The 27,780-nt window shown below is 40.7% G+C and overlaps 1 protein-coding gene across 8 annotated transcripts in view; it reads right to left on the bottom strand.

The window, feature by feature from the left end:
• nhsl1b (NHS-like 1b) overlaps positions 1–27,780 on the bottom strand; it is an 83,172-nt gene that overhangs the window by 38,069 nt on the left and 17,323 nt on the right. For 2 of the 8 annotated variants that reach the window (XM_028396987.1, XM_028396989.1), the window contains exon 1: positions 10,642–12,032. The exons of 2 other annotated variants lie outside the window; for them this stretch is intronic. In XM_028396987.1, the coding sequence (XP_028252788.1) occupies positions 10,642–10,882 (241 nt within the window). In that variant the 5' untranslated portion in view covers positions 10,883–12,032. Of the gene's footprint in view, positions 1–4,046; positions 4,129–10,641; positions 12,033–27,780 lie in introns of those variants that run through there. 4 more of the 8 variants (XM_028396988.1, XM_028396992.1, XM_028396997.1 and 1 more) reach the window with 3 other exon arrangements.

Here is a 27,780-nt window from a genome sequence, read left to right as displayed (position 1 = left end):
TGCACACCCACACACCCACACACACACAGAACGTAATGGACGAACCACAGAATACATGTGCACACACACAGACACCCACTCATACAGACAAAAACAGTGAGTGGACACACGTAACCCACTGGGCACGCCAAGTTTCTGGCTGTGGCCTAAATTGCACTTAACACTGTTGTTGCCCTAAATCCATACATATACAGACCCAGTGGGTCATCCAGTTCACACAGAGAACAACATCAGGGGGTGTACACACACAGAATAGCATCATTATCACAACAGGGGGTCTTTTAGCATTGACACACAGACATTATCAGCATTTTACAAACAGCAGTGCAAGTGATGACCATGTGCATGCACAAACACTCAGTCATGTACATCAAGTGTGCACTAGTTGGCTCCGTATGTTCAGGTCTCACCCTGCATGCCAGTCACAGTCCACTGACTGTGAATGGCCATTATTACTGGTCATTAGATGTGTGCGAGTGCACCTAACTCTTGAACAATACAAAAGTCATGCTGAGTTCAAGTCAGGACTTTTTAATAATACTGGTCTCTACATAAACTGGTATGCACACTGACATATATTACATTAATTCTATGTGTACCATGGGGAAGCGGAAGGCTTTGGAAAGGGACAATGGTAACCATGGATACACAGATGTCTGAATAGAGTCAGAGAAACCACCTGCGTGCTGAGTTAGTCTCTTGTCTGGGGAAGTCATCCACTTATCCACAGGGAGTCAGCCATTGTCTTTCCAAACTTCACGCACAACAAAACTTTTCCAGCATTGTTCCTAAAGACCACACATTAAAACACCCACCAACTCTGAAATTCTCCTTCTGCATTATCAGGATCCCAATCAAAAATACTGTCAAACCACAATATTAACTCCATTTTATTTCTTAACTCTCCAAAAAGCTATTGTTTTGTAAACTCTTTTCAGGGGACAAAAGGTTCACTGGAGTCCTGGCAGGTCCTATTCACAGGCGACTGGAACCTTACCAGCTATTGTTTACCTATCAAGGCCAGAAATCTCCCCCTTGCTTTCAGTGTGTTCACAGAGTTCTGAATTTCATCTTAAAGTTGAATGATACATGATAGACAGACAAAGTTAGAGTCAGAGTCACTTCATTAGAATTCCCCCTTTTCGATATTGTTGTGGATTTCACATTTTAACACATCACAATTTGCATCAACAGATATACACAGGATTACAATCAAAAAGATGTCCAGATATCCGCAGAGCTCTTAAGACCTGGGCAGGCTTTTGGCTGACATGGACAGACACTTTGAGGAAAGAGAGGCTGTCCATATCCAGGAGCAGAAAGAGTAGGAAGACAGGCAGAAACAGGACAAGCAAATGTTAATGTGAAAGAAAGGGGCTAAGAAAAACATTATCTCATGTTGCATTGCCAGTAACATAAAGTGATTATGATGCAGGGAATGTGGGCAAGGTGCTCATGGTTGTATTTTTATATAAAACAGGGTACTGACCAGCATGTGCGGTGCATATGAGGAAAATAAACAGCTAGTCCTCAATTTCTGCATATTCTAGACTACATACAAACACGCACTAACACACACTCTACACTGAACTCCAGTGATCAGATTTATCTGTTTAAATGACCTTGCTGTAATTTCTAGCCATGTTGTGGTATTTTGAATTGATTTAAGCAGATGGTCTTTAAGCTTTTACCAGAATGTTAAGTGGTTTTACAAAGCCCACGCCTTCTCTGCCACCTACATTTCAACACCTCTCTCTCTCCCTGTCTCCCTCCTTCACTTCCCCTCCACTGAAGATAAGCAGCCTGCCACAGTGAGTGTGAGAACATCCATCAACACTACTACCCACAGGGCCAGAGGGCAGGTAGTAGGGTCAGCCTCCAGTCAGGAGGTCATAGTCTCACCAGACTAACAGCACAGGTGCACTGGTTATAGAAAGACTGTCATTTTTACAAGTTCAAATAGGTTAACAAGGAGCGATGTTTCACAGTTGCTAAAAAAAAAATTGCAACAGCGTTGTTAGCATTTGTGTACATTGCCCTGCATTTTGAATAGATTCTAAGCAAAGTTTTGGTTAAAAGAATAGCAGTTAGAATACTGCTTACAACACAAACTGACAGTTCAGGCTAGTCCGTATCAGACCGTGTGCTTCACGAAGACAGCATCTGTGCATGTTTGTGTGGCTGAGTTGGCATGTCTGGTTCTGCCCATAATAAAAACATTTAAAGCCTCTATAATGCTCACACATCCGCGTGAACTGCAATCAAAGTGGCCGAAAACAAACCAGAAAACACTGGACCAACTCAGCCACAGAGTTGTTCTTCCAAATTGGACATGGCCCGAGCTGCCCTGAACTGACCTTGCGACGAGCAGGGCGGATGAATTTCCTGCAATATTTCTGTTAGACAGTGCTTATGCTCACTAATGCGGACAGAAATGTTAAAATTTCAACAGACGTCGCGCTGCAGGAAACCTCCAATTTGAGTGAGATGACATCTTCAACTCCTTCTAATCCCTCCTCATGTCTCATCTCATGATAATTTCTGGGCTGGCCAATGGACACAGGCCTCTTATGCAATATCTGTTAGAGTACCTAACTCTAGCCTCACAAATGCATGGGAACATGGTGGGAAGGAACGGTGGTCAAAACAGATGAGAATTCACTCTGCCCACAGCTGGATGTGAAGAAACATGGCCTGATATGTGTTACATCTGCCCCTGGCTTGGCAACTCCAACTGAGGGAGCTTGTTTAAATCATAACTTAAGTAGATATTCTGCAACTGGCAACCAGTGTAGAGTAATCTACTGGTGGGATCACAGTATTTAATGTAATGCAAAGTATTTAGGTCAGTTTATCATGTCGTTTCAAGCTGGAAACTCAAACTGGGACTGTACTCTATAACCTAATCTAAGTATGATTGCTTGAGTTCTTACTCAGTGTTCAGAACAATCTGCAGAACATAAAAAGCCAAACCTGCAAAAATAGTAAATGGCCTCATTTAACAAAACTGAATTCCTCTTCAATCCACAACATCTGTTTCTCTCCATTTCCCAAGTCTGACCAGAGCCATATTGTGTCTAACTGACATCATAAATTACAGAGCACAGCTGATGAACTGGGACGCTGCCTCAAATACTGTAGTTGATGTGTTCACTTTATATTACCTCATTTCTGGAAGCCATAAATCTACAGGCTACAAAAACACAAAATACTCCAGTTTGACAAAAAAGATGATTTCCTCATTTCTCTAGATACATCGAGAGCATGCTTGAACATATGTGTTTTATCATATGAAGTGAATGACAATAACAAATGTTATTCTTTACATTTACGCATGTTAACATCTTAAAATCACATGTCAACTGTGGCATTTAAAGCTGAAAACATGAATTTCATATAGTTGAGAAAGCTGACTGACACACCAGGACAGCTGTTTTCTCTCTATCAGCAACTACATCTTGTCTACTAAACAACCTCAGTCAGTGCAGTCAGTCCTATAGCGAGTCAACAGTATATTGTAGTGTAGCAAAGCAAGACAAACAGAAATGAAGTTGTCAGTAAAAGAGGAGCCAGTTTCCCCTTATCTCCCTTTTAACTGGTCAGTCAAGTAATGGCCAACACATGGTCCGACTCTGCAGCCCAGCAGCACAGCAACTGCCGCCCAGCCAGCTGTTACTGTGGACAACACGGACATACATGTACACAGATGCACACAAATGTGAGCAGCTCCACACACAGGAAGAAGACTCCAAAGTATGAGTGAAGTATGCAAAATGCTGGAAAGAACAGCAATCAAACAGCAGCCAGAGATATAAGAAAAGAAAGGATTAAAGAAACAGAGACCAAAAGAGTAAAGGAAGGAATGATTAAAATAAGAAAGGAGGTTTCCTTTACTAAAGAAAAAACAAAGGAAGGATTCTGTGTGGAGTAAGCTGCTGTGATAGATTACTCACCACACACTTTTCCACACTTTTCTTTGTCTCACAAAGTCTCCGGGAAAAGTCCACACACTGTGAGGCAGTGCAAACACACACACTCGCTCTTACCTTTCAGACAGAACATGGTTCTTCACTTATTTTCTTATTTATCCACAAAAAAAACAAACAGCAGTCCCTTCCTTCTTTCTTCTGTCTCACTCTTTCTTGATAATCATCTCCCTTGTCCCCCTCTTCACTTCCCCTCGCCCAGTTTCTCTACGCCGCTCGGTCAAGCCGTTCACACGCAGACACACAGATCCTGACACATACACTGCTTCCCTCTCCATCGCCCTCCCTCTCTTTCTCCCTTCACACACACATGCACACGCTCTGAGTGGCACCAAGCCAACTTCTACACCGCAGGAAACTGCTTTGCGACCCCCCCCCCCCCCTCACTCTGCTTCCCCTCTCTCTCCTCACTATTACCCTGAGTGTCTCTCTACCGCACTGACACCCCCCACCCTGCCCCATTCTCATCTCTCCGCCCCATCAGTGTTAAGAGAGCTAAAACTCTTAAGCTGCTGTCATCCACAAGCCTCTGGACTGGTCTCCTAAATGCAGAATTCAGCTCCAAAAGTGGACACAAATATACATTAATATGAATGTCTATCAATGCAGTATATTAATTTAGTAGCAAACAAAAATAAACAAAATGACACAAGCGCGCGCACTGAGGATCACAGAGGATAGTGACTGTAGAGAATCTGGGCAGTCAGCAGTTCAGAGTGAGACAGGGGGGCCCCCAGCTTGAGGCCAATCTATTGTGTGGTGATCAAATATAATCGCTTTAATCCCCACAATTCAACTGTTTGTTATCAGACGCAGCTACGAGCATGGTGCATCACAAGCCCTGCACACCGGCCACTCAGAAAACAGGCAGGGTCACATGGATGGATGGATGGATGGAGGTGGCTGAAACACAGAGTGTTTGATGTGGCTACAAAACAGATGCTTGTTTGGCTTGAAGCAGAAAATAAGTTGGTTTAAAGATGATGCGTTGTGTATTCATTGTGATTACAGAAGTTTAGAGGGTGGACCTAACAATGACCTAACATCCTAATCAGGTTTGTTAAATGTGCCACTACTCCGGTTTGGTGTGGTGTCTGTTTTTAAGGAGAGCTGTAAAGAATTCTCTGAAAAGAATAAAATAAAGAACAAATAACAGTGTTACAATCATAATTAAGCTGTGTGTGTGTGTATCGCGTGCTGTGTGAAATGAGCATATTAATCCCACTCCAGTAGGGCCATAATGTGTCTGCCTCAACCAGATGTCACCAATTACAGGCTGATTGGTGTGTGTATATGCGTGTGTCTGTGTGACTGTATAAGTGACGTGGAGCCTCGTTGCAAGCATGTCATGACTGGCTAAAAATGAGAAAGCCACAAAAACACAACCCCAGAAAAAATCTGCAATTAAAAACACACACAAATCCTTAAAATAACCTAACCTGACCAGGCAATAAAATCTCACTTCATCAAACTTCCACCTTAATTGGATGCTGCTTTGCCCAAAAACGTCTTTAACATTAAGCTTACCCCATAAAACCTTTGGCTCAGAGGCTTCACTTTGAGGTTTACCTAATCACTGCTCTCATACAGCTAAAGTGGTAAAAGCAGAGACGTGAAAGAAAATTATCATTATCGCAACATTTCAGAGGGTTTTTAATCTTAAAAAGTCAGAGCGCCGAGTGTAATAAGCAGTAAAAGCAAATGGAAAGCAATGGAAGAGGCACCTCCTTCTGTAAAAACACTACATTTAAAGACATTCCAACTGACCACTGTGGTCATTCTCCAAAATACAGTCTTTGTCTTTAGATAAAACCTCACCACAGGGATTAAATCATGTAAAAGGACCCCTATCGGACACAAAGACAACATCTTATCTCAACGTACCTCAGCGCTCTGCACATCTTCTAGCACAACATGTAGCTATTGTGTGCTATGCGTCATTGCAAGATAAGGTCACATAACACAGGCAGATAAACGCTAAGCTTGAGGCAGCTTTCAAACAGTCAGACACGCGATGAGGAAACACCTGGAATACTTATGCCTCTCATTTTAAACAAATTTCTCAGTAAAACATAGCAAGAAATCAGTCCTTTTGACAGACATGATTGCATGTATATAGTGGTGGATTCTAAGCTCTCACCTCTGCACTGTTGGAACAACATACATGATGCATCCTATCAATATAAGCCTCTGACCTTTATCCACTTATAACCTGAAATCATGCTCACAAATATATCATCACTTGTTTCTCCTCTGCTTCCCCTTTTAATATAAACGTAATAGGAAGCAAACTGTGCAGGAAGAAGTGGGGGCACTGATGTATTTTTAGTGGGACGTGTGATCCAGTGCGGTCTAAAACTGAACCATGTGACGTGCTTTGCAGAGAATTTAGGCATACAGTAAGTCTGATCTGGGATCAGCTATTGTGAGGTCATAAGGGTCAGAGCAGACAAAGATATGACTTACCTGAAGAACAGTGAGTCACGATCAGCACATAGGAGAAAAAATGAGAAAGAGAAGTGTGATTAGAAGCAGTTATAAATACACTGTGTGTGTGTGTATGTTTTGTATAGGTACAGTAGGAGTGTGTGTACATGCCCTGGGCTATGGGCCACATCACCAGATTTCCATGTCTGTATTTTAATGAGACCTTGCTGGTTTATACATCCCATCTCCCCCCAGCCTACAGCAAATTATCATCTGCTAATCTGGATTTCTGTGTGTACAAATGTGTCCAAACTATCCAAAAAAGACAGTTATGCAAGAGTTTGGTCCATCTGAATCCTCTCAAAAATCACTAAGCATCTCACCCAGACCAATATAATATCCTAAATGATCCTTTCATACAGCCTAAATTCATAAACACCTCCTTAATGGCATTTTATAATGCAAGACCTAATTCTGGTTCTGGCAGCGACCACATTTCTGTGCCAAGGTATGGGTAATATTTAGGCCAATATGTTGTTGCCCCAGATGTGTGAATCAAAAAATGACCACAGTGACATAGTGCACACTGAAAAAGAACACACCAGGCACAAAACTCTGACAAATACTAATCCTCAAATCTCCTAACTTTCATGTTAACATGGTGCACTCACTTCTGCCAACAGCAATCATCTTGATGAAGTCAGAGTCACTGAGTGCACATCTTATACAGTAAATAACTTAAACTGCCTATAAGAAGCACTGAAGTAAACAAGGTCCAAATTCCCAGCTGCCATACAGGCCGGACAGAGATTCAATCGGAGGGGCCCAACTGTGCGATCTATTTTTTGGCATGTGCTTTCAGAGCAGCCGATGCGACCTCTTTACTTTTGCCTTACAGACATGTACGAGAGATCAGTTAGGGGGATTGAAGACATTGACCAGATCACCTTATTGTCATGGGTAGTGGCAATAGTGAAAGACTTCTAACCTAAGAAAATGTAACAACACTCAGAGAATCAACAATCGACAGAACAGATAGTTTGGTAACTCAGTTATCAAACAAATGATTTTCAGATCTCATGTTAAATCTGAAAATCATAGTTTAGGACTGTTTGCCTAACACAAGCACACACTACTAGCACACACTAGTGTCCGCCAATGCAATGCAATAAAGAAATAAAGAAACAGCTGCAAAAAATAAAATATAATGAATAATGGTGAAACAGCTCCAGGAAGAGCTTGGAAGACAAACAAACAAAATGAAAACACTAAAACTGAAGGGGTAAATTTTTATATTGAGTTGAAGTGGTGTTCTACGCATTCTAATTATAAAATAATCTAATAAAAGTTAATACATAAAGAAACCAAATGATTCTGTTGGAATCATATTCTAAGCAAAAACCACCGTAATGCTTTATTATTCAATGTAAAAATGTTATTTTTTGGACGCATCTGTTTTGTGTTATTTCCTGAAATTAGATGATGAGGGAACTGAAGGACAGCACTGTTTACCTGTAATATTTAAGAATTCACTCACTGTGAGAAAAAAAATCCACAAAAAATTATATTTAGTGTAGGATTTCTTGATGTTTCTAAGGGCTAAACAGTAGTCTGTAAAGTTCAGGATTCTCTCTTTAGAGCTATTTAGCTCCACTAATCAACAAGAAAACGATTTTTTAATTAATCACCTCAAGTCAAATAAGGTTTACCAGATCTTCACCTGGTCAGCCAATAACAGCCTGTGTACCAGATGGCTCTCTTCCACATGATAGGTTCATGGAGTTGTCCCAACAGCAAGGTCAAACTGAATCACATCAGGAAATGCTCACTCACACACCCGTTTCCTTGGCAACCAAGGCAAACACCCAACTGAGTCAAGTTGTAGGCTGCGTCAAAATTGCAGGTTCTGGATCCCCAGGCACTCATTTTAGGGCTATATTTACACACAGGCACAGTGCACGGCTGCCCATATGTCTTGTAATGGGCTCTGGCAGGCGTGTGGAAGCAAGATCCAGATGTTATAAAAATACTTATGGTTCAATGTGGAGACTTATTCGTATGAGACGTTTCCTCTCAGTGTGGTGCTACAGTACAGTATATGTACGCATGTGCGTGTGTGTGTGTATATGCTCTGTAGGGAATAGTTTAATTCTGACCCGTCTATGATACTGTGTCTGGTCTAGAATTAGCTATAAAAAGATAGACTGTGTGTACGACGGAGAGAAAAAGAAAGAAAGAAAATGAGGGCGTGTGAGGAAAAAGAGAAGACAGAGAATAAACCGTTAAAACAAAGCTCTAGTGTTTTTTGTAGCTAATATCACTGAATCAATAAACAATTTGTGTTCATTCTTTGGAGAATTAAATTATAGAATGGAAGTGATGCATTTTGATTTAAGATTGTAATGCCTTCAAAATACCAATGAATGTAAATAAGATCTGTTAAATAATCTGTGCATTGAAGAGTTTTCCTGAGAAAGCTATGTAAGGGGTAAACATGGACGGAATAGGCAGATTGCAAATAGGCAGGATGATCTTATCTAAGACATATCAAACAGAGGAGTAACATGGAGTATGGAACATCTGGCTCAAAAACAAGGACATTATCTGCACACGGTACAGATATTGACCCTACATTTAAAACACTGGAGAACAATTGAATGCTTTGTTTACACCCCAACATGCTTCACCAGCAATTTCCCACTAAATATGACTGGTCAGTTTGGACAAGTGGAATGAAAAGATGCAGAAAAATATACTGCCTCACACTTGCCTGTGTGAAAGCCTAGAGCCATGTGTTTCATTAATGACAGCATGTCAGTGACCACTTTAACTTTGCTTGGCTTCAGCTTCTACCCTTTGACTTGGAAAAAAATGTCAGGACCTTAAACCATTCCAGATATGTTCATCATAGAGCTGTTTTAAGCAGAGGCAGGTTCAGGGGTGACAGAGTGACTGGTAAGGATTGAGACATGCAATAAAATACAAAAGTAAAGCAACAAAATTGCGACTTAACCAGGTAACTGCTGCTCCAAGAATTACCAACTAGTTTTTAGGCCAACAGCAACAAGAGCACTACATAGTTATCCTGCTGCATTGAGTTTTTCTGTATCTTATTATCTCATAAAACAACCATTTTATTGTCAGAAATAAGATTTTAGTTGATGTTCTGCACAGGCAGAGAGGTACAAAGTATTATTTAAGATAGAGTATATCTTCAGACAGTCTCTTCTCACCTGTATAATTGTCTACAAGCTAAACGTTATAGGCTTTTTTAAGACTAATCCCTGTTTCTAAGAGGCTTGGGGTGTTTTTAGTAATGAACATGAAAAGAGATGTGGGCTGGTTTTCTGTCTGAAAGGTGGTTAGTGGTGCTGCCATGTTTAAGTATTTACACAGTCTACAATGCTCCAATACCATCACATAGCAAACATGTAGATACATATATGTACCACAAGCAAACAGCTATATCATACTCTTTTCCCACACTGTCCTCCAATCAAAGTATCTCTATATCGACCATGTAAGTGATAAACACGTATGTTAAACTACCAATGCAGTAAGAGTTAAAGTTAGTGATTACATTGCACTGTCCCTGACACACTTACATCTGACCCTTTTTCCATTCTTGGGTAAAGCTTCAGCTATTGTTCCCTACTGCCACTACTGACTGAGTATACACACATGCATGCACACACACAACTAATGAACGGATGCATAAGTAATGAGACTAATCTGGAAACACAACACCCCCTGAAGTAGTATAAATGGTATTCTTACCTCAGGCCAGAAGATCTACAGATGAATATTAATTAGAAAAAACACTAAAGAAAATGCCTTACAGCACTGAGCTATCCAAGCCTCCACACACACACACACACAATACAAACCCTCTCCCTGGCACCAAATCCCACACTCAGTGGTACCAACCTGTGACATCACCATGTATGTGACATCACCTGCTTCCTGTCTGATGCATCATTGTTTACCTACTGTATCACACACACAATGTGCCCTTTGACCAACTATTAGTCCCACTGTCCACACACTCCCACCCTATGGCAACCAGGAAGTGTGAGTATGGTGGAGAAAGAGAACAAGGGGCCATAAAGAAAAACAAAACCGGAACACACTTCTTTGTAAACAAGTCATTCACTAGCTTCCTAGATGAGACTGAGAACAAAAATCCATTCAGACGTGCCACTGTCACACTCTCTTCTTTCCCTCTCACCTATTTTGTGCTGAGGCTGGTACACCCAGTTGTCATCATCCTCATCCTCGCCTCTGTCTGCTGTATGAAGATGGGAGTGCGAGTGTGAGTGGTGCCTGTGAACGACATGGAGCTCGTTTTGGCTGTGGAAGATGCGCCTGCTCTGGCGGGAGAGCGTGGACACGCTGAGCCAGCTAAGAGCCCTGGTCAGGCCCGCTGGTTTCTCCTTTCGAAATGAGGCTGATCTCCTGTCGCCTCTCATCCTTACTCATGGAAGGTCCCAGATGGGAGGGTGTCGCATTAAAGTTAAGTTTTAATCTGGAAAATTAATCCTCAGATGTAAATCCTTACTGTAGGTTGGGGTGTAGAAATATTTCCTCTAAGTCCAGATCATAAGATTCTAAACATCCACATCTACACACATGCTAAAATGAGTCAGACTATTCCATGCTTAGCATTAAATTAGTTCCAGGAGGAAGCTCATCTATAGCCCAGTTTTTTCCCCTTTTGCTTGCACACTTCCACATCATGACTCCAACCTGGACAGCGTCAACTTCCAACCTCTTCTAATTTAATTCATGAGCAGAAAGCCAGACTTAAGTCATCTCTTTTCTTCCTTTGTGCTTTAAGACTCCAGGCCTGATTCCCAAACCCAGAGGGATAATTAGACAATCCAAGAGAATCACCACCCTTCTGCGGCACACACGTGCATGTGCACAGTCACTGTTGGCTGTAAAGTTCATCAGTGGTGTATGACAGGGTGGAGAGGGGTTTCCAAATTACATTAAGATACTTTTCAATCAAGGCAAGTCAGCGGTTGTTGTTTACGACAATGTGTTTGCCCTTGAGTGTTGTTATCTCCAGTTGTTAGCACACACCAGCTGACAGCCACCGTCTCAGCGTCAGGGCAGACCGAGGGGGGTTAGGAGGTTTCGGCGTCCCTGGGTCTATTCCCAGCCTGATGGAGTCACTTGGCATAAACACACTCACATGTGAAAAGCTCCTGCCAAAATAAGAGATCCTCTGCTGGGAGTTAGGAGAGATAATGTCACTTATCAGGGTTTGCAGCAACATTCATCCAGCTTCTTCTTTTTCCCGTTTTTACCTCTCTTCTTTGAGTATTGTCGTCAGTGGTAGTTGAGTAAAATGAATAAAAAAAAGTCCAAGTATATAAGACCGGCTGGATCTGGCTCTACAGTCAGCTGATCAGCACATGCAAAAATCAAGAAGGTAAGCACACACCTGCCTCAAGTACTGAAGATTCACAGTATGACACAAAAACAAGCTAAAAAGGATTCCATAAACTCCAAGAGTATGACTACAAGGGTTGACTATTTGTGCTGTGAGTATAGGGTTAGGATTACACCCAACCCTCATACACACGAAGCTGAAATACGAGTCAGCCCGTCCCTTCTTCCTTGTTCCCTGCCTCTCTCTTTCTGTTTTCTGCAATTCCTGATCTCTGCCCCTCCCCTCCATTCGTTTTGCCGGCATGGCAACCCCTCCTCACGTCCTCCTTCTCCTTTCCACCTTTTTCCCCCCACTTGTCTTTCTGTTTACTGCCCTTAACCTCTGTTATTTATGTCCCTCAGGTGAGCAGACACACACATCCCTCTCAAGTGGCACTTCAAGTCCTGTTTCACAATAAATAATTACAATGTATATGAAATACATAGTAACATTTGTCCAGTTTTCCAAATTGGACAAACAGTAGGCTAAAAAGACCACTACAAGCTAGTAAACCTAGTATACTAGAAGTGTTAAAAGGGTACAGTCACAGTAATTACAGTAGCTCCAGTAGTTTTAGCTGCCTGAGGCGCAGGAAGCAAACTGGATGAGCAAGAATTTGAAAACAGTTGACGTGAAAAGCGTGTCAAGATCACATTTGAGTGACTAAAGTGATTTTAATCGTCAACATTCCTAGACAAATACCTATTCTTAAGTCACATACACAAACTTATCACTATCACAACATGTATTTGAGTCAGGTAAAAATAGCGCATGGTGACAGTCCAGGACAAAAACAAAGTCTTTATGGGGCACTACAACTGTGCTAAAGAGGTGGAGTTTTTCAACCCAAGTGTAACTGCAGAGGGAGTGTGTGACCACAATAGTGTGACAATAACTGTGTGTACATATCCCAGCAAGTCCAAAACCCTAATCAATTCTTTTCACCTGTTTGTGTCCAATTACACAAAAATGGTAAAACCTGAAAATAGGAAATAAGAGGTCATTTTTTTGTCTAGAATTTAAGGTTGTGAAGTCTTATTGTGGATCTTAATGTAACTCCATTACACCACTGAAAGCTGATACCAGATTTGTGGCTGTGGTGTAAGCCTAGACCTAAATGTCCATCACCATGTCAGGTCCCTGACCTCATTTTCCTTTCCTCTTTAGAGAGGAAATCTACTATCTCAGCACTTGCTGTTTTCACAAAGGGACAACTACTGGGTCCTGATATCCCAGCTTAACAAATATGAGAGATCTGAAACACACAGACACAAACATATTTTAAGACCTTTGTTCACACTGATGACACACAAGTCAGCAGTCCTTGAATAATTAACCTGCCTTATTCTGTCCCGAGTAGTGATGTGAACCCAGTTTGTTAATATTCTCTTCTCAGGAAGAAAAGCCTTTTTAGTGCTGTAAACCCCAAGTGACAGACATTATATAAGGGTCAGCATCCTGGTTCAACCCCCAGCCCATTTCTATTTTATAAACTGCACACACAGAAGCAGTGACAATAATCAATATGTTCGACTGGATATCTGTAGAAGACATTTAACAGACTCTGCCTCTGGTAGGAGGGGAATATCAATATCTTTTAGAGTGGCACCTTTTGTCTGCTGGATAATTATGAATAAAAATGCTGTTAAAAACCTAAACAACTGTGACTTTGATAGTGACAATTCAAAGTTTTCTGTAAGTTTCACACCATGGCTAAGCTTCAGGATCTGTGTACAACATACAACATGTTTATCTGCTCCATAACAACAAATAGAGTGTAGCCCATAAGGGTCGTTTTCATCCCTGATGATTTTATTAAATACTAAACTAATTTACTGGTGTTATTGAGTTTACAGTAATTTAAGCAATTTAACCCTAATCTTTTCATCAACAAGAAAATTCAGGTTCCAGGAAACAAGCACTATCAAAAAAGCTTAACAGTGTCACGTTATCAGAGAACGCAAACATGATAGTATCAACACAGACACGTGGCATGTCATTAACAGTGAAACAATACAGACTTTAAACATGCTACTGTTTAAACAGGAAATACAGGTCACAAGTGTCAGTTTGGGACACAGTTTGGGAAGGGAGACAAGAGGCAAAGTAAACATGAGACCAGACAGTGAGGAAGTGCACTTAAGATACTGTGCAATTAAAGCTAAATTACATGAAATCACATTAAATTAAAGGCTGACAGAATAACCACTGGATTCACACAATCATAGATCAGAAAGACACGCAATGCAAAGTTAGGTACAAAGGGTGGTTTATAAGTTCATGACCTAAGGTTTACATAGATGAGTTATACAGCAAATTTAAAAGATTGGGTATAGAAAAATGAGAAGAGGGGGAGAAGTGCAAATGTATTGATCATTTGTCTCCTTCCACGATGAGACATGAACTTATTAATGGCACTTTGTACAGAACCTACTACTACAAATGAAAAACATGGACACATTATAACACAGTAGAAATCTGTAATTTTACTCAACATGACTAAACTGTGTATCCTGCTAAAATAAACACCACAAAGTTGAAATGTATAAGTTTCACACACACGCTGACACACTGTCACCACTTCCATGATACAAACAGTAGACGGCGGCATGAGGACGACCTGGCTACCAAGTAACCCAATCCAACATCAGAGGCCAGCCGTGGCCTGACATCGATACACCCCGATCAGACTCTGTCACACAAGCAGTAAATATAGTGGATAGAAAAGCCTACCTGGATATCACAAGAAACCAACACTCACAAAAGTAGTATTTAGTACATCCACTAGTGCACAATTGTCTTATTTTCATAAAAGCCTTAGCTGAGTGTCGCTGCCAAAACGTCAAATCCCAGTAAGTACAAGTTTCACGCAGCGGTAACACATTCACAGAGCCAGTTAAACACAGGGGTTCAGCTACAGCACAGAGGAAGGCTTTTATTACCCTGGAGCACCCCGCATTTACTGGGACAGTTACATGGAAGCTGCTGCCCGTATGTGTATATGAGTGTGTGACCACACTCATATACACAAAAAAGCTCTGGAGCAAAGCAGGTTATTTCACCAGTTGGCTGCTGTTGTCTTTCAGAGAGATATGGTGTTAATTTGTCTGGTTTAAACTAGGGTAACCATGGTTTAGGAAAGTATTCTCGACATGTGTGTGTTATACTGTACGCTCTATATTTGGTTCCTCCAAGAGGTGTTGGAATCTTCACCAAAGGCTCTGGAGGGCCTGTCCTCATTACATACACAAGTATCAAGTATCAAGTAGACAAGCAAAATAGTCATCAAATAATTCTTTAGATATTAATCAATGTTAAACACTTTTAGTTGTATAAGCATGTTAATATCATTGCATTGCATAGAGTATCATATTTTTGTGTGCACCTTTATCATAAAGCAGTGCCAGAAGGACTATTGAACTCTATGCAGTATAGAAAGTATAGAAAATGTACACAATAGTAACTGTAGTAAACTGCCTTTTAAACAAACAAGAAGAAGGTAAGCACACACCTGCCTAAAGTACTTAAAGGCTCATGTACTGATTGGTTGAGAACAAATAAAAGGTAAACTCATCAAGTCTCTTTTAAGAAACATCACATTGCTTTGTGCATGTATAGTTTACACTCAGGTCAAGTGTCATCCACAATGTTAGTAACAGACAAGGGATACTGCGCCCTGTTCTGTCAAGGTGTTTGTGTCAAAATAGAGAGACAGCAGTGGTTTCATGCATTGTGTGGTGTATAACCCAATGCCCCAAAGAGCTATGCCACAGATATTAATAGATCAAAGAAATGACATTTGCATTTCCACTATTTCTTTCATTAATAAGGCAAACAACTACAATATTTTGTAAACTTTCTTCACTTTGATTTGGTTAAAAGGCAGCAGTTTCCACCATGCTGTCTATTATGGTGCAACTAAAAATATGTTGGATCCTTGAAAAAAAATAAAGTAATAAAATCAGTGGATGTGTGTGTGTGAGTGTGTGAGTGAGCTGTCCTGTACTAAAACACATGTGAGCCCCAATAGGGTCACCAGAGTCCATAAATTGACCTCATATGCTGGAATGATGCACTTAAACTGCCAGAGAGAATGATGGGAGGGTGAAAGGGTGGGGTTAAGTTAACCTTAATCATTACTGTTAGTGCCTCAGAACAATGGATGCCCAACACACACTCACACACACACATAAGACACATCGTGGTCATCATAGCAAATGAAGAAGGTGCGTTCGAATGGAAACAATGATCACACAGCAGTCAGACAGGAACCTGACTACAGGGGATACATGTTAATAATACACATGAGAATAGACTTGGGAAGGACAGTAAAATCTGAGCCACACAGGAGAAAACATCCAACTATGGGAGAAGCTACTGAGCAGCTTCAGACCTCAAGGGGGCAACCGGGGCAGGGCTGGTAGCCCAGCAACAGCCCTCTGGTGGTAGGAAATACTGGTGCTACTGAATCACACTGGAACCATCTAAACATCTGAAATAATTTGTGTGAGGGCATATGTGAGGATATGCCCCACAAGTATGCATTGTAAAACAGACTACTGTTTAACCAATGCATGACAAAAATAAGGGCCTTAAATATTTAATGACTTAAAAAGGATTCACAGATTTGTCACCATTTTTTTAACATAGTTGCTCATTTGTAATTACCACTTTTAACCACAAGAGGACACCGTCAGACTGAAGGGACTGGAGCAGTTAGATCTTTGGTCAGAAAAGCCTTGGCACTTTACTGAGAGGTTAAATGGGCCAGAAAAATGTGTGTTGATATGTCTCTGCTCTTCTGTATGAGCATGCCTAACACTTCACTATCAGATGGCAGTCAATAAACAACACTATCCCATGGTCTGCAGGGACTATGTTTGTTTGTTAATGGGTGTGTGTCCAAAGATAGAAATCTTTAGTCAGGGATAACACTGCTATTTCAAACATTCAAGGACTATATTTGTCCTCTGTGGAATAGCCCCTTGGAGGACACACATTTAAACACACATAGACACTGGGTGTTGTTGAGTTGTTAGACAGCGACTAAGCTGGTCCAAACCCCCTGTAGTCAACTCTTGTCAATCCACTGTGGTTAAAAGACAAATCCCTCATTCCTCTGGCCACGTGCTCCATTATTCCACCACCCATTATTCCAACTGAAAGCACTAGTGTGTGTGTTGTTGTGTGTGAGGTATGGTATGCTACTTAATTCTATTATTCCTCGCTAAAAGCTGCCAGCTTAGCTAGGAACACAATTCTCTCTCGTGTGGTATGTCCTTACATATATGTGTGTGTATATATATATAAGAGTCATGTGTGAGTGTGGATTACCCCCAGATACAAAGAAAAAGGTAAAGCAGGTATTGACCTTTGACCCCTAAGCTCAGACCCTTCAGCAGCAGCAGCTGACTTGCTATTAGGGTTGGGCGATATTGGCAAAAAAATTAATCACGATTAATTGTGGCATTTAGCCGATAACGATTAACTTGACGATTAATTGATGACAGTTGCACTTACATGTTTTTGACTCTAAATTGGCACAGTGTTCTAGCATGATGCCGACAAATCATCAGTCAAGTTAACTACTTCATTCACAACAGGCTAAGCTGGTGATTAGGCACCAACCAGCCATGGAAATATGTATTGATAATATTGAGGCACAAACTGCTTCAAAATAATAATGAAGCAAACATTTAAAGTAACTTTGTCCTTCAAATGTTTTTATCTTAAGGTCACAAAGCATGTCAACATTAAAATTAAACAGACAAATAGACAAACAAAGTTCAGAAAAGTCACATCAGTGATTATTTCAAGTTAAAAAATGTGTCTGCGCAAATGAACCTGTGACTGAATATGTCCCACACTAGTGCATGTTTTCACTCAGACTGTAGAACAGCATGTCGCGGCACTATATACAGCTGTAGTGTAGTGTTGTGTCCTCGTTGCGCTTTCTTCGTGCTCGGGCTTATGGTGACAGACGTTGAACTTATGTTAGAAACGTGCTGCTCCGCATTATTTAACTGAACACCACTGTCTTTTTATTGTTATTGTGGGCTCACATGTGCGCGGGTGATGGTGAGACTACGCCGCACACAAAAATGCGTCATCATGACGAGGCACTAATCGCCGTAATCGATAAGTGGCAAATATTAATCGATTACAGTTTTTCTGACGATTAATTGCACACGATACGATTTTGCACAAGCCTACTTGCTATATAGTATAATTCCGACAAAACCATAGACTCATTGGTTGTATTCATGCACACACAAATTCACATACATTATGAACAAGAGTGACTGGCTGTACATCTGAACCACATCTGTGAAACAGGCATGTCCAGCATGAAAGGCTGGGGCCTATACAATAATATGCATTCAGTTCATACGTAAGCATCCCTGAACGGCACGCCTTGTTTCTATTCAACTACTTGACAAAATATTCTCAACAGTAGAGAGCTATGAGCAACAACTTGGTAGCATTGCATGAAAGGAATAAAAGTTTGAGAAAGGAGTGGCACTGCAGCTTATTAGACAAATGGACTCCGGTAATCCAACCAGGGCACTCACAGACTTAAACACACACATACACACACGCCCAGCAGGCCTTAGTCCAGTGGTTGAAGGGGAGAAAGGGGTGCGGTCGACTCCGCATTCCTGATCAGTCATGCCTGAGCAGCGAGTCCAGCAGATCTGAGGCCAGATGTGGTTGTACTTTTCACACAGAATGTGGTATTGATCATGTACAGATGGTCCATTTCAAAGGGCTGAAGAGTGATGTGCGAACATTTGCAAGTTTATTGTGATGATTTATATTTAACTTTCTTCCTATAGACTCTGTAAACAGACTGGATACTGAACATATATGATGGATTTCTGAAACCTGTACCAATCTGAAACTAGTTGAATATTACCCTGTGTATACCCACAAACCTGCATTTTGCTATGCAAACAATACACAGTGTACCTACTGATAAACCCAATATTGTATAAGTATTCATTATATAATGAAGTTAAGACTGTCTAAAAGGTGTTTCCTGTAGTCCTCACAGGGCAGCGTGTTTGTCATTGCTACAGTATTTAAATGGAGTTAAACCTGTTTTAAATGTCACAGGTAGGGCGATGTCTGTTGAGGGAAACATATATGTGTGTGTGTGTGTGTGCATGCACATGTTTTTTTTCCCTCAAATCTGAGTGGTGACAACATTTGATAACAGCTGAGGGGAAGCACCAGTCAGGACAGAAGAATGTGCAGTTTATACAGCACATGCTCATACATGAATCAAAACTCTAATACTGGCAACAGGCCAGTACGGATGCACACAGTACATGTACGTGCACAAACTGATGAGTATGATTCGGGACAATGGCAATAGGAAAGGAAGATTTTAGTAAACCTAAATAGGAATGAGTTAGTATTAACAATAAAAGAATCAGCTACATTTTTATCATGAAAAAATAATGTGAAACCTGAGGCTTTTAAAAATAAAAAAAGCTGTACTCCATGATGAGGGACCTGCATGATAAGGGTGGGTAAGGGTTGGAAAGCCAAACAGTGGTGAAGACAAAGTTCAGCTCATGTGATGCCAATCTGGCAACACGCCCGCTGGGGCCTGCTCACTACAGGTGCCTCAGTCTCCTGCTGAAATCTCTTTTGAGACAGAGTGTGTGTGTCTGAATGAGCTTGTCGCAGAAACAAAGACATAATAAGGTGGACAAAGAAAAGTGGAAAATTTCTTTAGAAATGGAAGCAACAGTGTTTTTTTAATCATGTTGTGCAGGTTTTTTTTTTTTTTTTTTTTAGAGGTGTGAGTATTACAGGCCATGTGTTTACATATATAAAGCCTCTGTAACAAGCACACAAGTGGAACACAGTGAGAGGAAAACTCTAATAAAAGTCAGGATGTGTGAAATAACAGTAGCAGCAGCCTTGCAGCGCAGCTATTTGAGTGTGTGTGGCCCTCAGCTGTGTGTGGCGTGTGTGTGTGTTTGTTGCCAGCACAAGCCCTCTGCAGCCCTTCCAGAAGCACTCAGGGCTGGCATTAAAGCTGATTTAGAGAGGAGGGTAATGTGGAGTGATAAAAGAAGACGAAAAGCAGAAAGTGAAGAAGACAAATGAGGGTAAGATAGAAAGACAGGTACAGTTAGAGATAAATGGATAAACAGAAAGAGGAAGACGAAAAGTGACTGAGAAAAGGGAATAAAAGACAAAACGACAGCAAGAGTGACAGGCAGAATTATGCTGATTAAGCAGACAGCAGGTCGACCGTTACTGTGACAATAGGGGTTGACTTTGGGTCTGGCGTTTTGCCCTCTACAGCTGTGAGCTGTCTGAGAGACACACAAACACACACGAGCAGGCGAAACTGTTCATTATTCTGAGCTCATCCCTCTTATCCAGGCTCACAGCAATACATCAACTCAATGCAAACCTCCTCTAAACTTTAGACTAAAATCAGGTTTCATTTACCGACGCACAAACACTCACACAGATTCTTGTCTGCAACCTCTTTCCGCCCTGCTGGCTTACTTTCCTAACTCTTTATCCAAGAAGAACTCCCAAAGCAAGTCATTCAGTTAGAGAGGGATTTAGGAGCAGAATCCAGATCAGCAGTTGCTGGCCAGACCTGCTGGCTGCTCTCCCTTCCAGCCGTTACTCGCTGGGGTTTCAAGGCATATTACAGACAAACTATGGGTGTAATGGGGGAGCACGCACATGCACTCACACAATAGACCGAAAATAGAGCGTCTGAGTGGAACACACCCACACATAGTAGAACACACACAGAGCGAGTTCATATTGACTATGCTGTGATTAACTACACAACCCCGTCAAAACACACTAACCAATTAGAAATAGAGTTCCCCAAAGATATTCCTCCCACGAGCTGTCAAAAGTTTCAGAGCACAGTTCCATCTGGCGACGCTCCATTTCTCCCCATCTGTCTTTCTCCATCTCTCCACATCCCTTTGTCTCATCTTGCTCTATCTCAAGCTCATCTTCTCTCGCCTGCTTTTCTTTGTTTGTTCATCTCAAATCTCACAATGTATTGTATAATCTCACTATTTCAACAATTTCTCCCCTTTTCTGCACCCCTTTGACTCCTTATCATACCTTCTTTCAAACACAGCCTTTCTTTGTGTCTCTCCACCGAGGGGGAGGAACACAAACTCTCAGCCCACCTCGGACTCTGAGCCAAAGGCCACTGGTCTTGGCCACCCACCCACAGCGCAGCGGCAGGGACTTTCCCTGTGTGTTTGTGTATGTTTGTGTACAGCTGGTCTTCATGCATACTGTGTCCGCTTACAGGTGTGTATCTACAGTATATCTGCATACAGGCGTCCATGTGTCTGGGTATACATTTCTCACTGGGTTTCCTGTGTGTATGTTTGCAAACACTTCACACCTATGATGGCAGCAGCACACATGTGTGTGAAGCTGCTGCTACACACTTGAATTACAGCCCCATCCTGGACAGGTATTGTGTATTTTTCAATGCATCTCATGTTCCATCAGTATGCTGTTCTCCTTCAGGGCTCCTAACTGTTTTCAAATCGGCTTATGTTTCTGAGGGAAAGAAAACCTTCATTCAAGCTGTGATATCATTTGTTCATGTGTAACCTCTGCAATGTGTGCTGCTCTTAACACTAGAGAAAGGAAAGTTTTCCATTTATTCTCCGACATGTTTCCCTTATAAATCCAGGGAAAAATCTAAATTCTGCATTACAGAAGTATCTAAAACATTCCCCTAGTGGATAAATAAAAGAATTCTGTTACACATTTCTATTACAGCTTTCATTGTTTTAATCTCTTTGTGGGATTTGCTTAAAGTAAATTCAAATGCAGATGTCAGGCTTTACAGTGAGACAAAGTGTGCTATAAATTGAGCATATCAATGCACATTTGTTTACTAACGTCAATCAGTCTACTCCTCCACATCCAATTTTTATTTGTAGGTGACAAACAATTGCCAAATACATTATTACAGTGACACACTATTAAGTTTCTCCCAGAGACAGATTAAGTTACAAACAATCAGAATCAAGGGAGGCCAAGAAATCCTGACTGTAAGGACTTAAAATGGGCCAAATTCCTAAAATACTGAATCTTGGTTAAAGTTCAGGCACTATGAGTGTCATAACAGACTCTCCAGTATTAGGTCTTTACCACATGTGACACAGTGCTGCAAACAATCTGATTAGTGAGAAGCACTGATTTTAACAAGAAGTAGGGAGAAAATCAATGTATCCACTAGCAAAAGAGACAAATTAAACCACTCAAAACAACAAAAGATATTTCTAAACTGACAAAAAAAACACACAAAAGGCAGTGTTTTTATTCTTCATCAAAGCGTTTGGATACTCCAAAAGTATTCAAATGAAACTCATTTATTAGAGGAGTCAGACAGCTGATCTTTTACCAACTCCTGTGTGTAATACAGCATCCAGTAGCCTCCACAGTCTCCAGAGCCTTAATAAAAGTCCAGTCATAAAGTCAGTAGACCATACTCTAACACTGACTCAGTGAATGAAGGGTACGGGCTGGGTTTAGCCAACAGTGTAAATATAGTTATCTGTGGGTGCCATGCACTGTGTCACTGTGTTTCTAGGGGTGATCTCTGTTCCTCCCACTCGTCTAGACAACACAAGCATTAAAGCACCAGTTCATAGATGAAAGACTGTTGCCTCACAAGTGTCCTTGCTTCAATTAATATTTTTTTTTAAACCAAACCTAGACTCGGAGCCTGCTGAAGCAACAAAAACACAAGTGCATCGTCAGTGAAACAATCACGCACCAAAAAAAAAAAAGGAGTACTGGGGGACACAGTGATTACTTCTGTCCAACACACATGGCCACACTCTTTTAGCAGTGTGCACAAAAATGTGAAACTGGAACCCAGTCCTTAAAATAAAATCAAAAGACCCAGAAACTAATGATCATGCAGGTTAGGTGTGATTTCAAAAGATAACTGTGTAAATAATCAGGACAGTGGTTATATATCATGACATCATAAAATGCTTGAAATACTTCCAAGCAAGTATTCGGGGCTTTGGGATTCGTTGATTTCCATCTTTTTGATGTGGCAATCCCAGAAGATACAAAGAGACACTCAAACACTGTATGCCAAGAACCACAAGGGTTCATTCTCTTCATGCCCAAAGGCTTATATAATGAGTTGAGTTAATAACCTGCAGAGACACAGATGAGTTTCTATGTACCGGACTACACACACACACACACACACACACATTTAACCTCATTTCAGAGAAAACCAGCCCAAGAGAGTCCACACTGTCCAAGACATATAACCTATGCCTGAGCACACAAGCATCTATAGAGCAGATGTCAATCTATGATAGAATCTTTCTCACTAAAAACATATTAAGAGAAAATTTTAATCATCTTTTGTCCACTCTTTATTCAGACTTACTGCCCACTAAACTAAGCCTAAAAAGCACAGACCTATTTTACACTATAATTTCTGTATATTCCTCGCCTCAATGTAGATTAAGATGTTTTTCTAGTTGCTGATGTACGGGTCAAGCTGTGTACAGACAAAACTGAATTTTATAACAAATTGTGCAGCAGCACACAGGATAAATTCTCTCCACACCTTGTTAACATTCTGTGCACTTCCAAAATCTTTAAAGTCCCAGAAGTATAGGTTCCACTTCTTTACAAAAATATAATTTTTTCAGGCTAAAATTATAAAAAAGGAAATGCTTGTAAATCTTTGGATCTAAGTGGTCAGTTGGTCCTGTCTGACAGGTCAGCTACAGGCTGCTGGTTGGACAGAAAGACAACCAGTGTGAGGAAAAGTGATATGGGTCACAGGGGTGTGAGAGCAGGTCAGCGCACTACAGTGGGAAAACATTTTATGGCTGAGCTGAAAGAACTAAGAGTGTCTGTGGGTGGTTACCAAAAGGCGCTCTGACTGTGTAGAACTGTGGCTTCATGTGTGTGAATTATGCAGGGAGGAAACAGAATGGCGCCTGTGGGCTCTGCATGGTATAGCATTGACAAAACACTGAGGTTAATGATCTCACACACAAACACTATTTTTCACTTTTTGTTCCCATGTCACTGAGGACAACATTTGGGCCAATTCCCCTATGGGAGAAATACACTTTCACAACACATACATCCAAACTAAACCCACTATAAACACATTTCCCCCCCATTTGACCACATTCCTAAAAGCACACCCTCCAGCTCCCAAGGCATCCCCATTAAACTAATCTATAAATCACCAAAGCCAGGAATCACTCCTTTAAAAAAATTAGCAGCCGCTATGATGGGAATCTACAGCTGTAAGTGTAGTGGATTAGGACAGACAGGGGTTAGCCTTCTAGTATTACAATAACATCTGGACTCATCCAAAAACATCTTGATCTTGAAAGAAAGCTTTGTTGTAAATCATAGAACAGAGAGTCACACAGGGCTCCAATGTGTCAAATAAAAGCACTTACCTGTTGAGTTGGGAAGACAGGGTCATAGAGAAGTCAGATAGATGTCAGGTGAAGATCACAGAACCATGTGGAGAGAGGAAAAAGGTGACGCTGCATTAGATTCATTTGAAAAAACATGCATTTAAATTTGATGAGAACAAGTTACATGTTGACAAAAACAAAAAAAAGTATGATCACTGCTGCACTATGAGCACAAAGAATGGTTTCTGGCGTTGTTGTTGTAGAGAGGAAGCTAGCTTGGGGGTTTATGGTGGTGCGGCTGTGACCTGAAATTAGTGACTAGTTTGTTCCATTAGACATTATTAAAGCAGAAATTTAACAAAGAAGAAAAACCACAAGGCCTTTGGTGTGATGCTGTGTCCAAAAAGTCATAATAACTACCTCTTTTACAGGCTTGTATCCATTTTTGAGAGCCAAGAGCTGAAAGTTGTCTGCAAATGTAAAAAGTCAAATAATTGGTATCACCTACAGGCAGTTGGAAAAAGTACTATTAGTTTGTTTTCAAAATAAGTATTTAAGAAAGAAATGCTTTCCAAGAGTGGTATTATACTGTATGTTTACATATAAGTATTTAATGAGCTTCCTGTTTTGATGGGATAGGTATGGTGTTTGTGTCACATGTTGCCTAACACTGAAACTCCACTGAGAGAACATCGTGATGACAATAAACAAAAATATTCCCACAGGAGTTTTGTTCGAACTGTTGTTTGTTTGTGACTGCTCCAAAGGTCATGTTGCAACACGTTTTATTAGTGATTTGAATACATGAGGACACACTGATGATGGAAGCTTATCAAGACATTGCAAAATAAGTGACACGGTGACAAGCGCTTACATATCCTGTGATTAATGACTGAACGAGAAAGAGGAAATGTTCATTTACTGGCAGGTTCAACGTTTCCCTGACAGTAGCATTATATGCTGGAACACACAAGTGCTAAAGCTTTAAGAAGGACAATAAGGACAATGAAGACAAATTCAACGACGAGGCTCAAAGTGAAAAAGGCCATTTTTGAAAAAAAAACTTCATGGTTACAGTATATGACTCAGTAAGGCCATTAAGGCTGATGTGTGGAGGTGGAACAGACAGTGTGAGGGAGGATGTGAAGGGGCAGAGGGAGGCCAGAGAACTGCAGACAAATGAGACAGACTCACATTTGAATTTTCATGACTCAGACCTAGATTTGAGAATTGATTCGGGTGACGTAAACAACAAGCAAATACTAAAGACTTTTTTTCTACTCTATTATTTTCTGTACATCAAAGCTGCATACATTAGTACATCTACCTCAAAGCATTCATAGATTTTATTTAGTCTATATGAGAAGACAAAACTTGTAGTCTGTTTTGAATCCAGCTGCACCACACTAACCTCATATTCATCTCTAATTTTCAAAAAAGAAAAAAATGGAAAGGGACAAGGTAATAAAAGCATTGCAAGTCATTTAATGTGTGTTAAAACTGAAATAAATGGGACAGAGTGAGGTGTGAGAAGGTCAGAGAAAGAAGTGTTAATGAATACTTTTGTAGCACTGCTAATAAGCAAAGTCACACGTTGGATATGTGATTGGTGGTGTGAGGGTGCGAGGGTGTGTGTCTGCTGAGTGTGTGACAGAGGGAAAAAATGATAGAGATCAGAAAACCTTCTCTTGCTGCTGCACAAAACATGACCAGGCAGTGACTCAGTCAGGCTGTCCTTACAAGTCACTAATGTATGCTTTATAAATACTTGATCCAATGCAAATGCAGAATTTATTATTAGAAATTACTTAAGTGAAATTTCATTCATTCATAATGGTTATATTGTAAAAGTCTTTGGAAGGAAAAGGTGATACTCCTAATTAAACCTTTAATGCAGGTTTTATTGGATGATGCTTTTATTAGACTGCACTAGCGAGGTGTGCTTAATTAAAACATGCTCCTCTGTCTTAATGTGTTCACATTGACAAGTATGCTATAAGGTATTGACAGTTAAAAAGGGGATTGTGAAACAAAGACACTCCTCATCCTCAGCGGCCATCATCTTTGCAAAAAGGTGAGGAACCATAAATCAATACGACAACAAGCCAGGTTTGAAATTGAAATTTAGGTACAACAACAGAGTTGCCAAATAAAATATGAAGTACTAGTACTAAAAGGAATCAAATCAAGTACAAAGGTTCTGTAATAAATCTGAATTTTCTAATTTTCTAATATAACCATTGTTATTAAGAGAAGCCTTGAATCTCAACTACAACATTCAAATCGACCACAGACACTCCTGTGGGGTGGGGTTACAAACACTGCTAGATCACATTAGACTCAATATATTTTTTAAACTTTTCAATGATTATAAGACATAATAAATGAAGTTTCCAACATAATTCCTCCACACATATTTCACATAAGTTATGTCTACAGGAGTCAGGTGCAATATTTCATAGATTTCCCCTCATTAATAATACAGTAATACAGGTGAATTATTTAACTGGCTGATTACATGCATGTAACTTTTAACAGTGTTATTCATTTGTGCTTCTATTGTCCTAATAGGTCTACACTATCTGCCCTGCTACATCCACTAGTCTGTCAAAAATCCTGCCAATCATTTCATGTTTATCATAGTGGCCGTCATTCTACAGCCCATTATCAAATATCTTGTCAATATCATAGAGGGCGAAAAAAAAACTTCACCTGTATTGACACATCCATCTTCATCAAATTCCATTACTCTTCTGTGCCCCATTAAATCCTGCTCCTCTTTACCATGTCATCACTGCAAACCCACAGCATGAACAAAGCAAACTCTCAGCCTGCACTGCACTATTTGCTGATTTCCAGCAGCTTTGTATTTCTCCTTCCTTCCCTCCTTCTCCAATTCACACAGTTCACACGTTTAATTTTCTATTTTTGCTCCCTGTCTCACCCTCAGCTGTTCAACCCTCCCCCTGAGTTTAAGCCATCTTTTTGCAAATTTTGAAATTTGTTTTCAACCTTACAACTGCTTGATCTGTGAAGTTGTGTGTGTGTGTACTAATAATTTGCCTAGACACACATTCCCACAAAAACATACACTGCCTACCTGCTGCATAGCGTTTCCTCCTTTGTTTGCGGGCCCAGATCCTAATCCCTTTGACAGGCATGATGTTACCCGATAGTTACACTGTTTCAAACATGCTGCACTGTTTGGCCCCTACACAGCACCAAAAGTACTATTTCCTAACATCAATCTAAAGACTACACAGTCGAGCAACGTCTGTACCGCCTCACTGCACGAGTGAGGAGCCCACAATATTGGCCAATCAAAAACCTGTCAAGAAGAAAAAAGGGGTGTGTGTGTGAGGGAGGGAGGGTGGGAGGGGAGCAGTGCATTCAAGGAAGCCCCTAAACAGTGACCCCCCAAACCCCAAGGTTGCTACGGTGATGCAGTTGCTATCTACCCCAGGCTCCTGTTGCCGGGGCGATGTAGTGCGGACCG

This window comes from Parambassis ranga, chromosome 24, assembly GCF_900634625.1.
Source record: "Parambassis ranga chromosome 24, fParRan2.1, whole genome shotgun sequence".
NCBI classification, from domain to species: Eukaryota; Metazoa; Chordata; class Actinopteri; family Ambassidae; genus Parambassis; species Parambassis ranga.
This window is presented reverse-complemented; position numbering and strand designations above follow the sequence as displayed.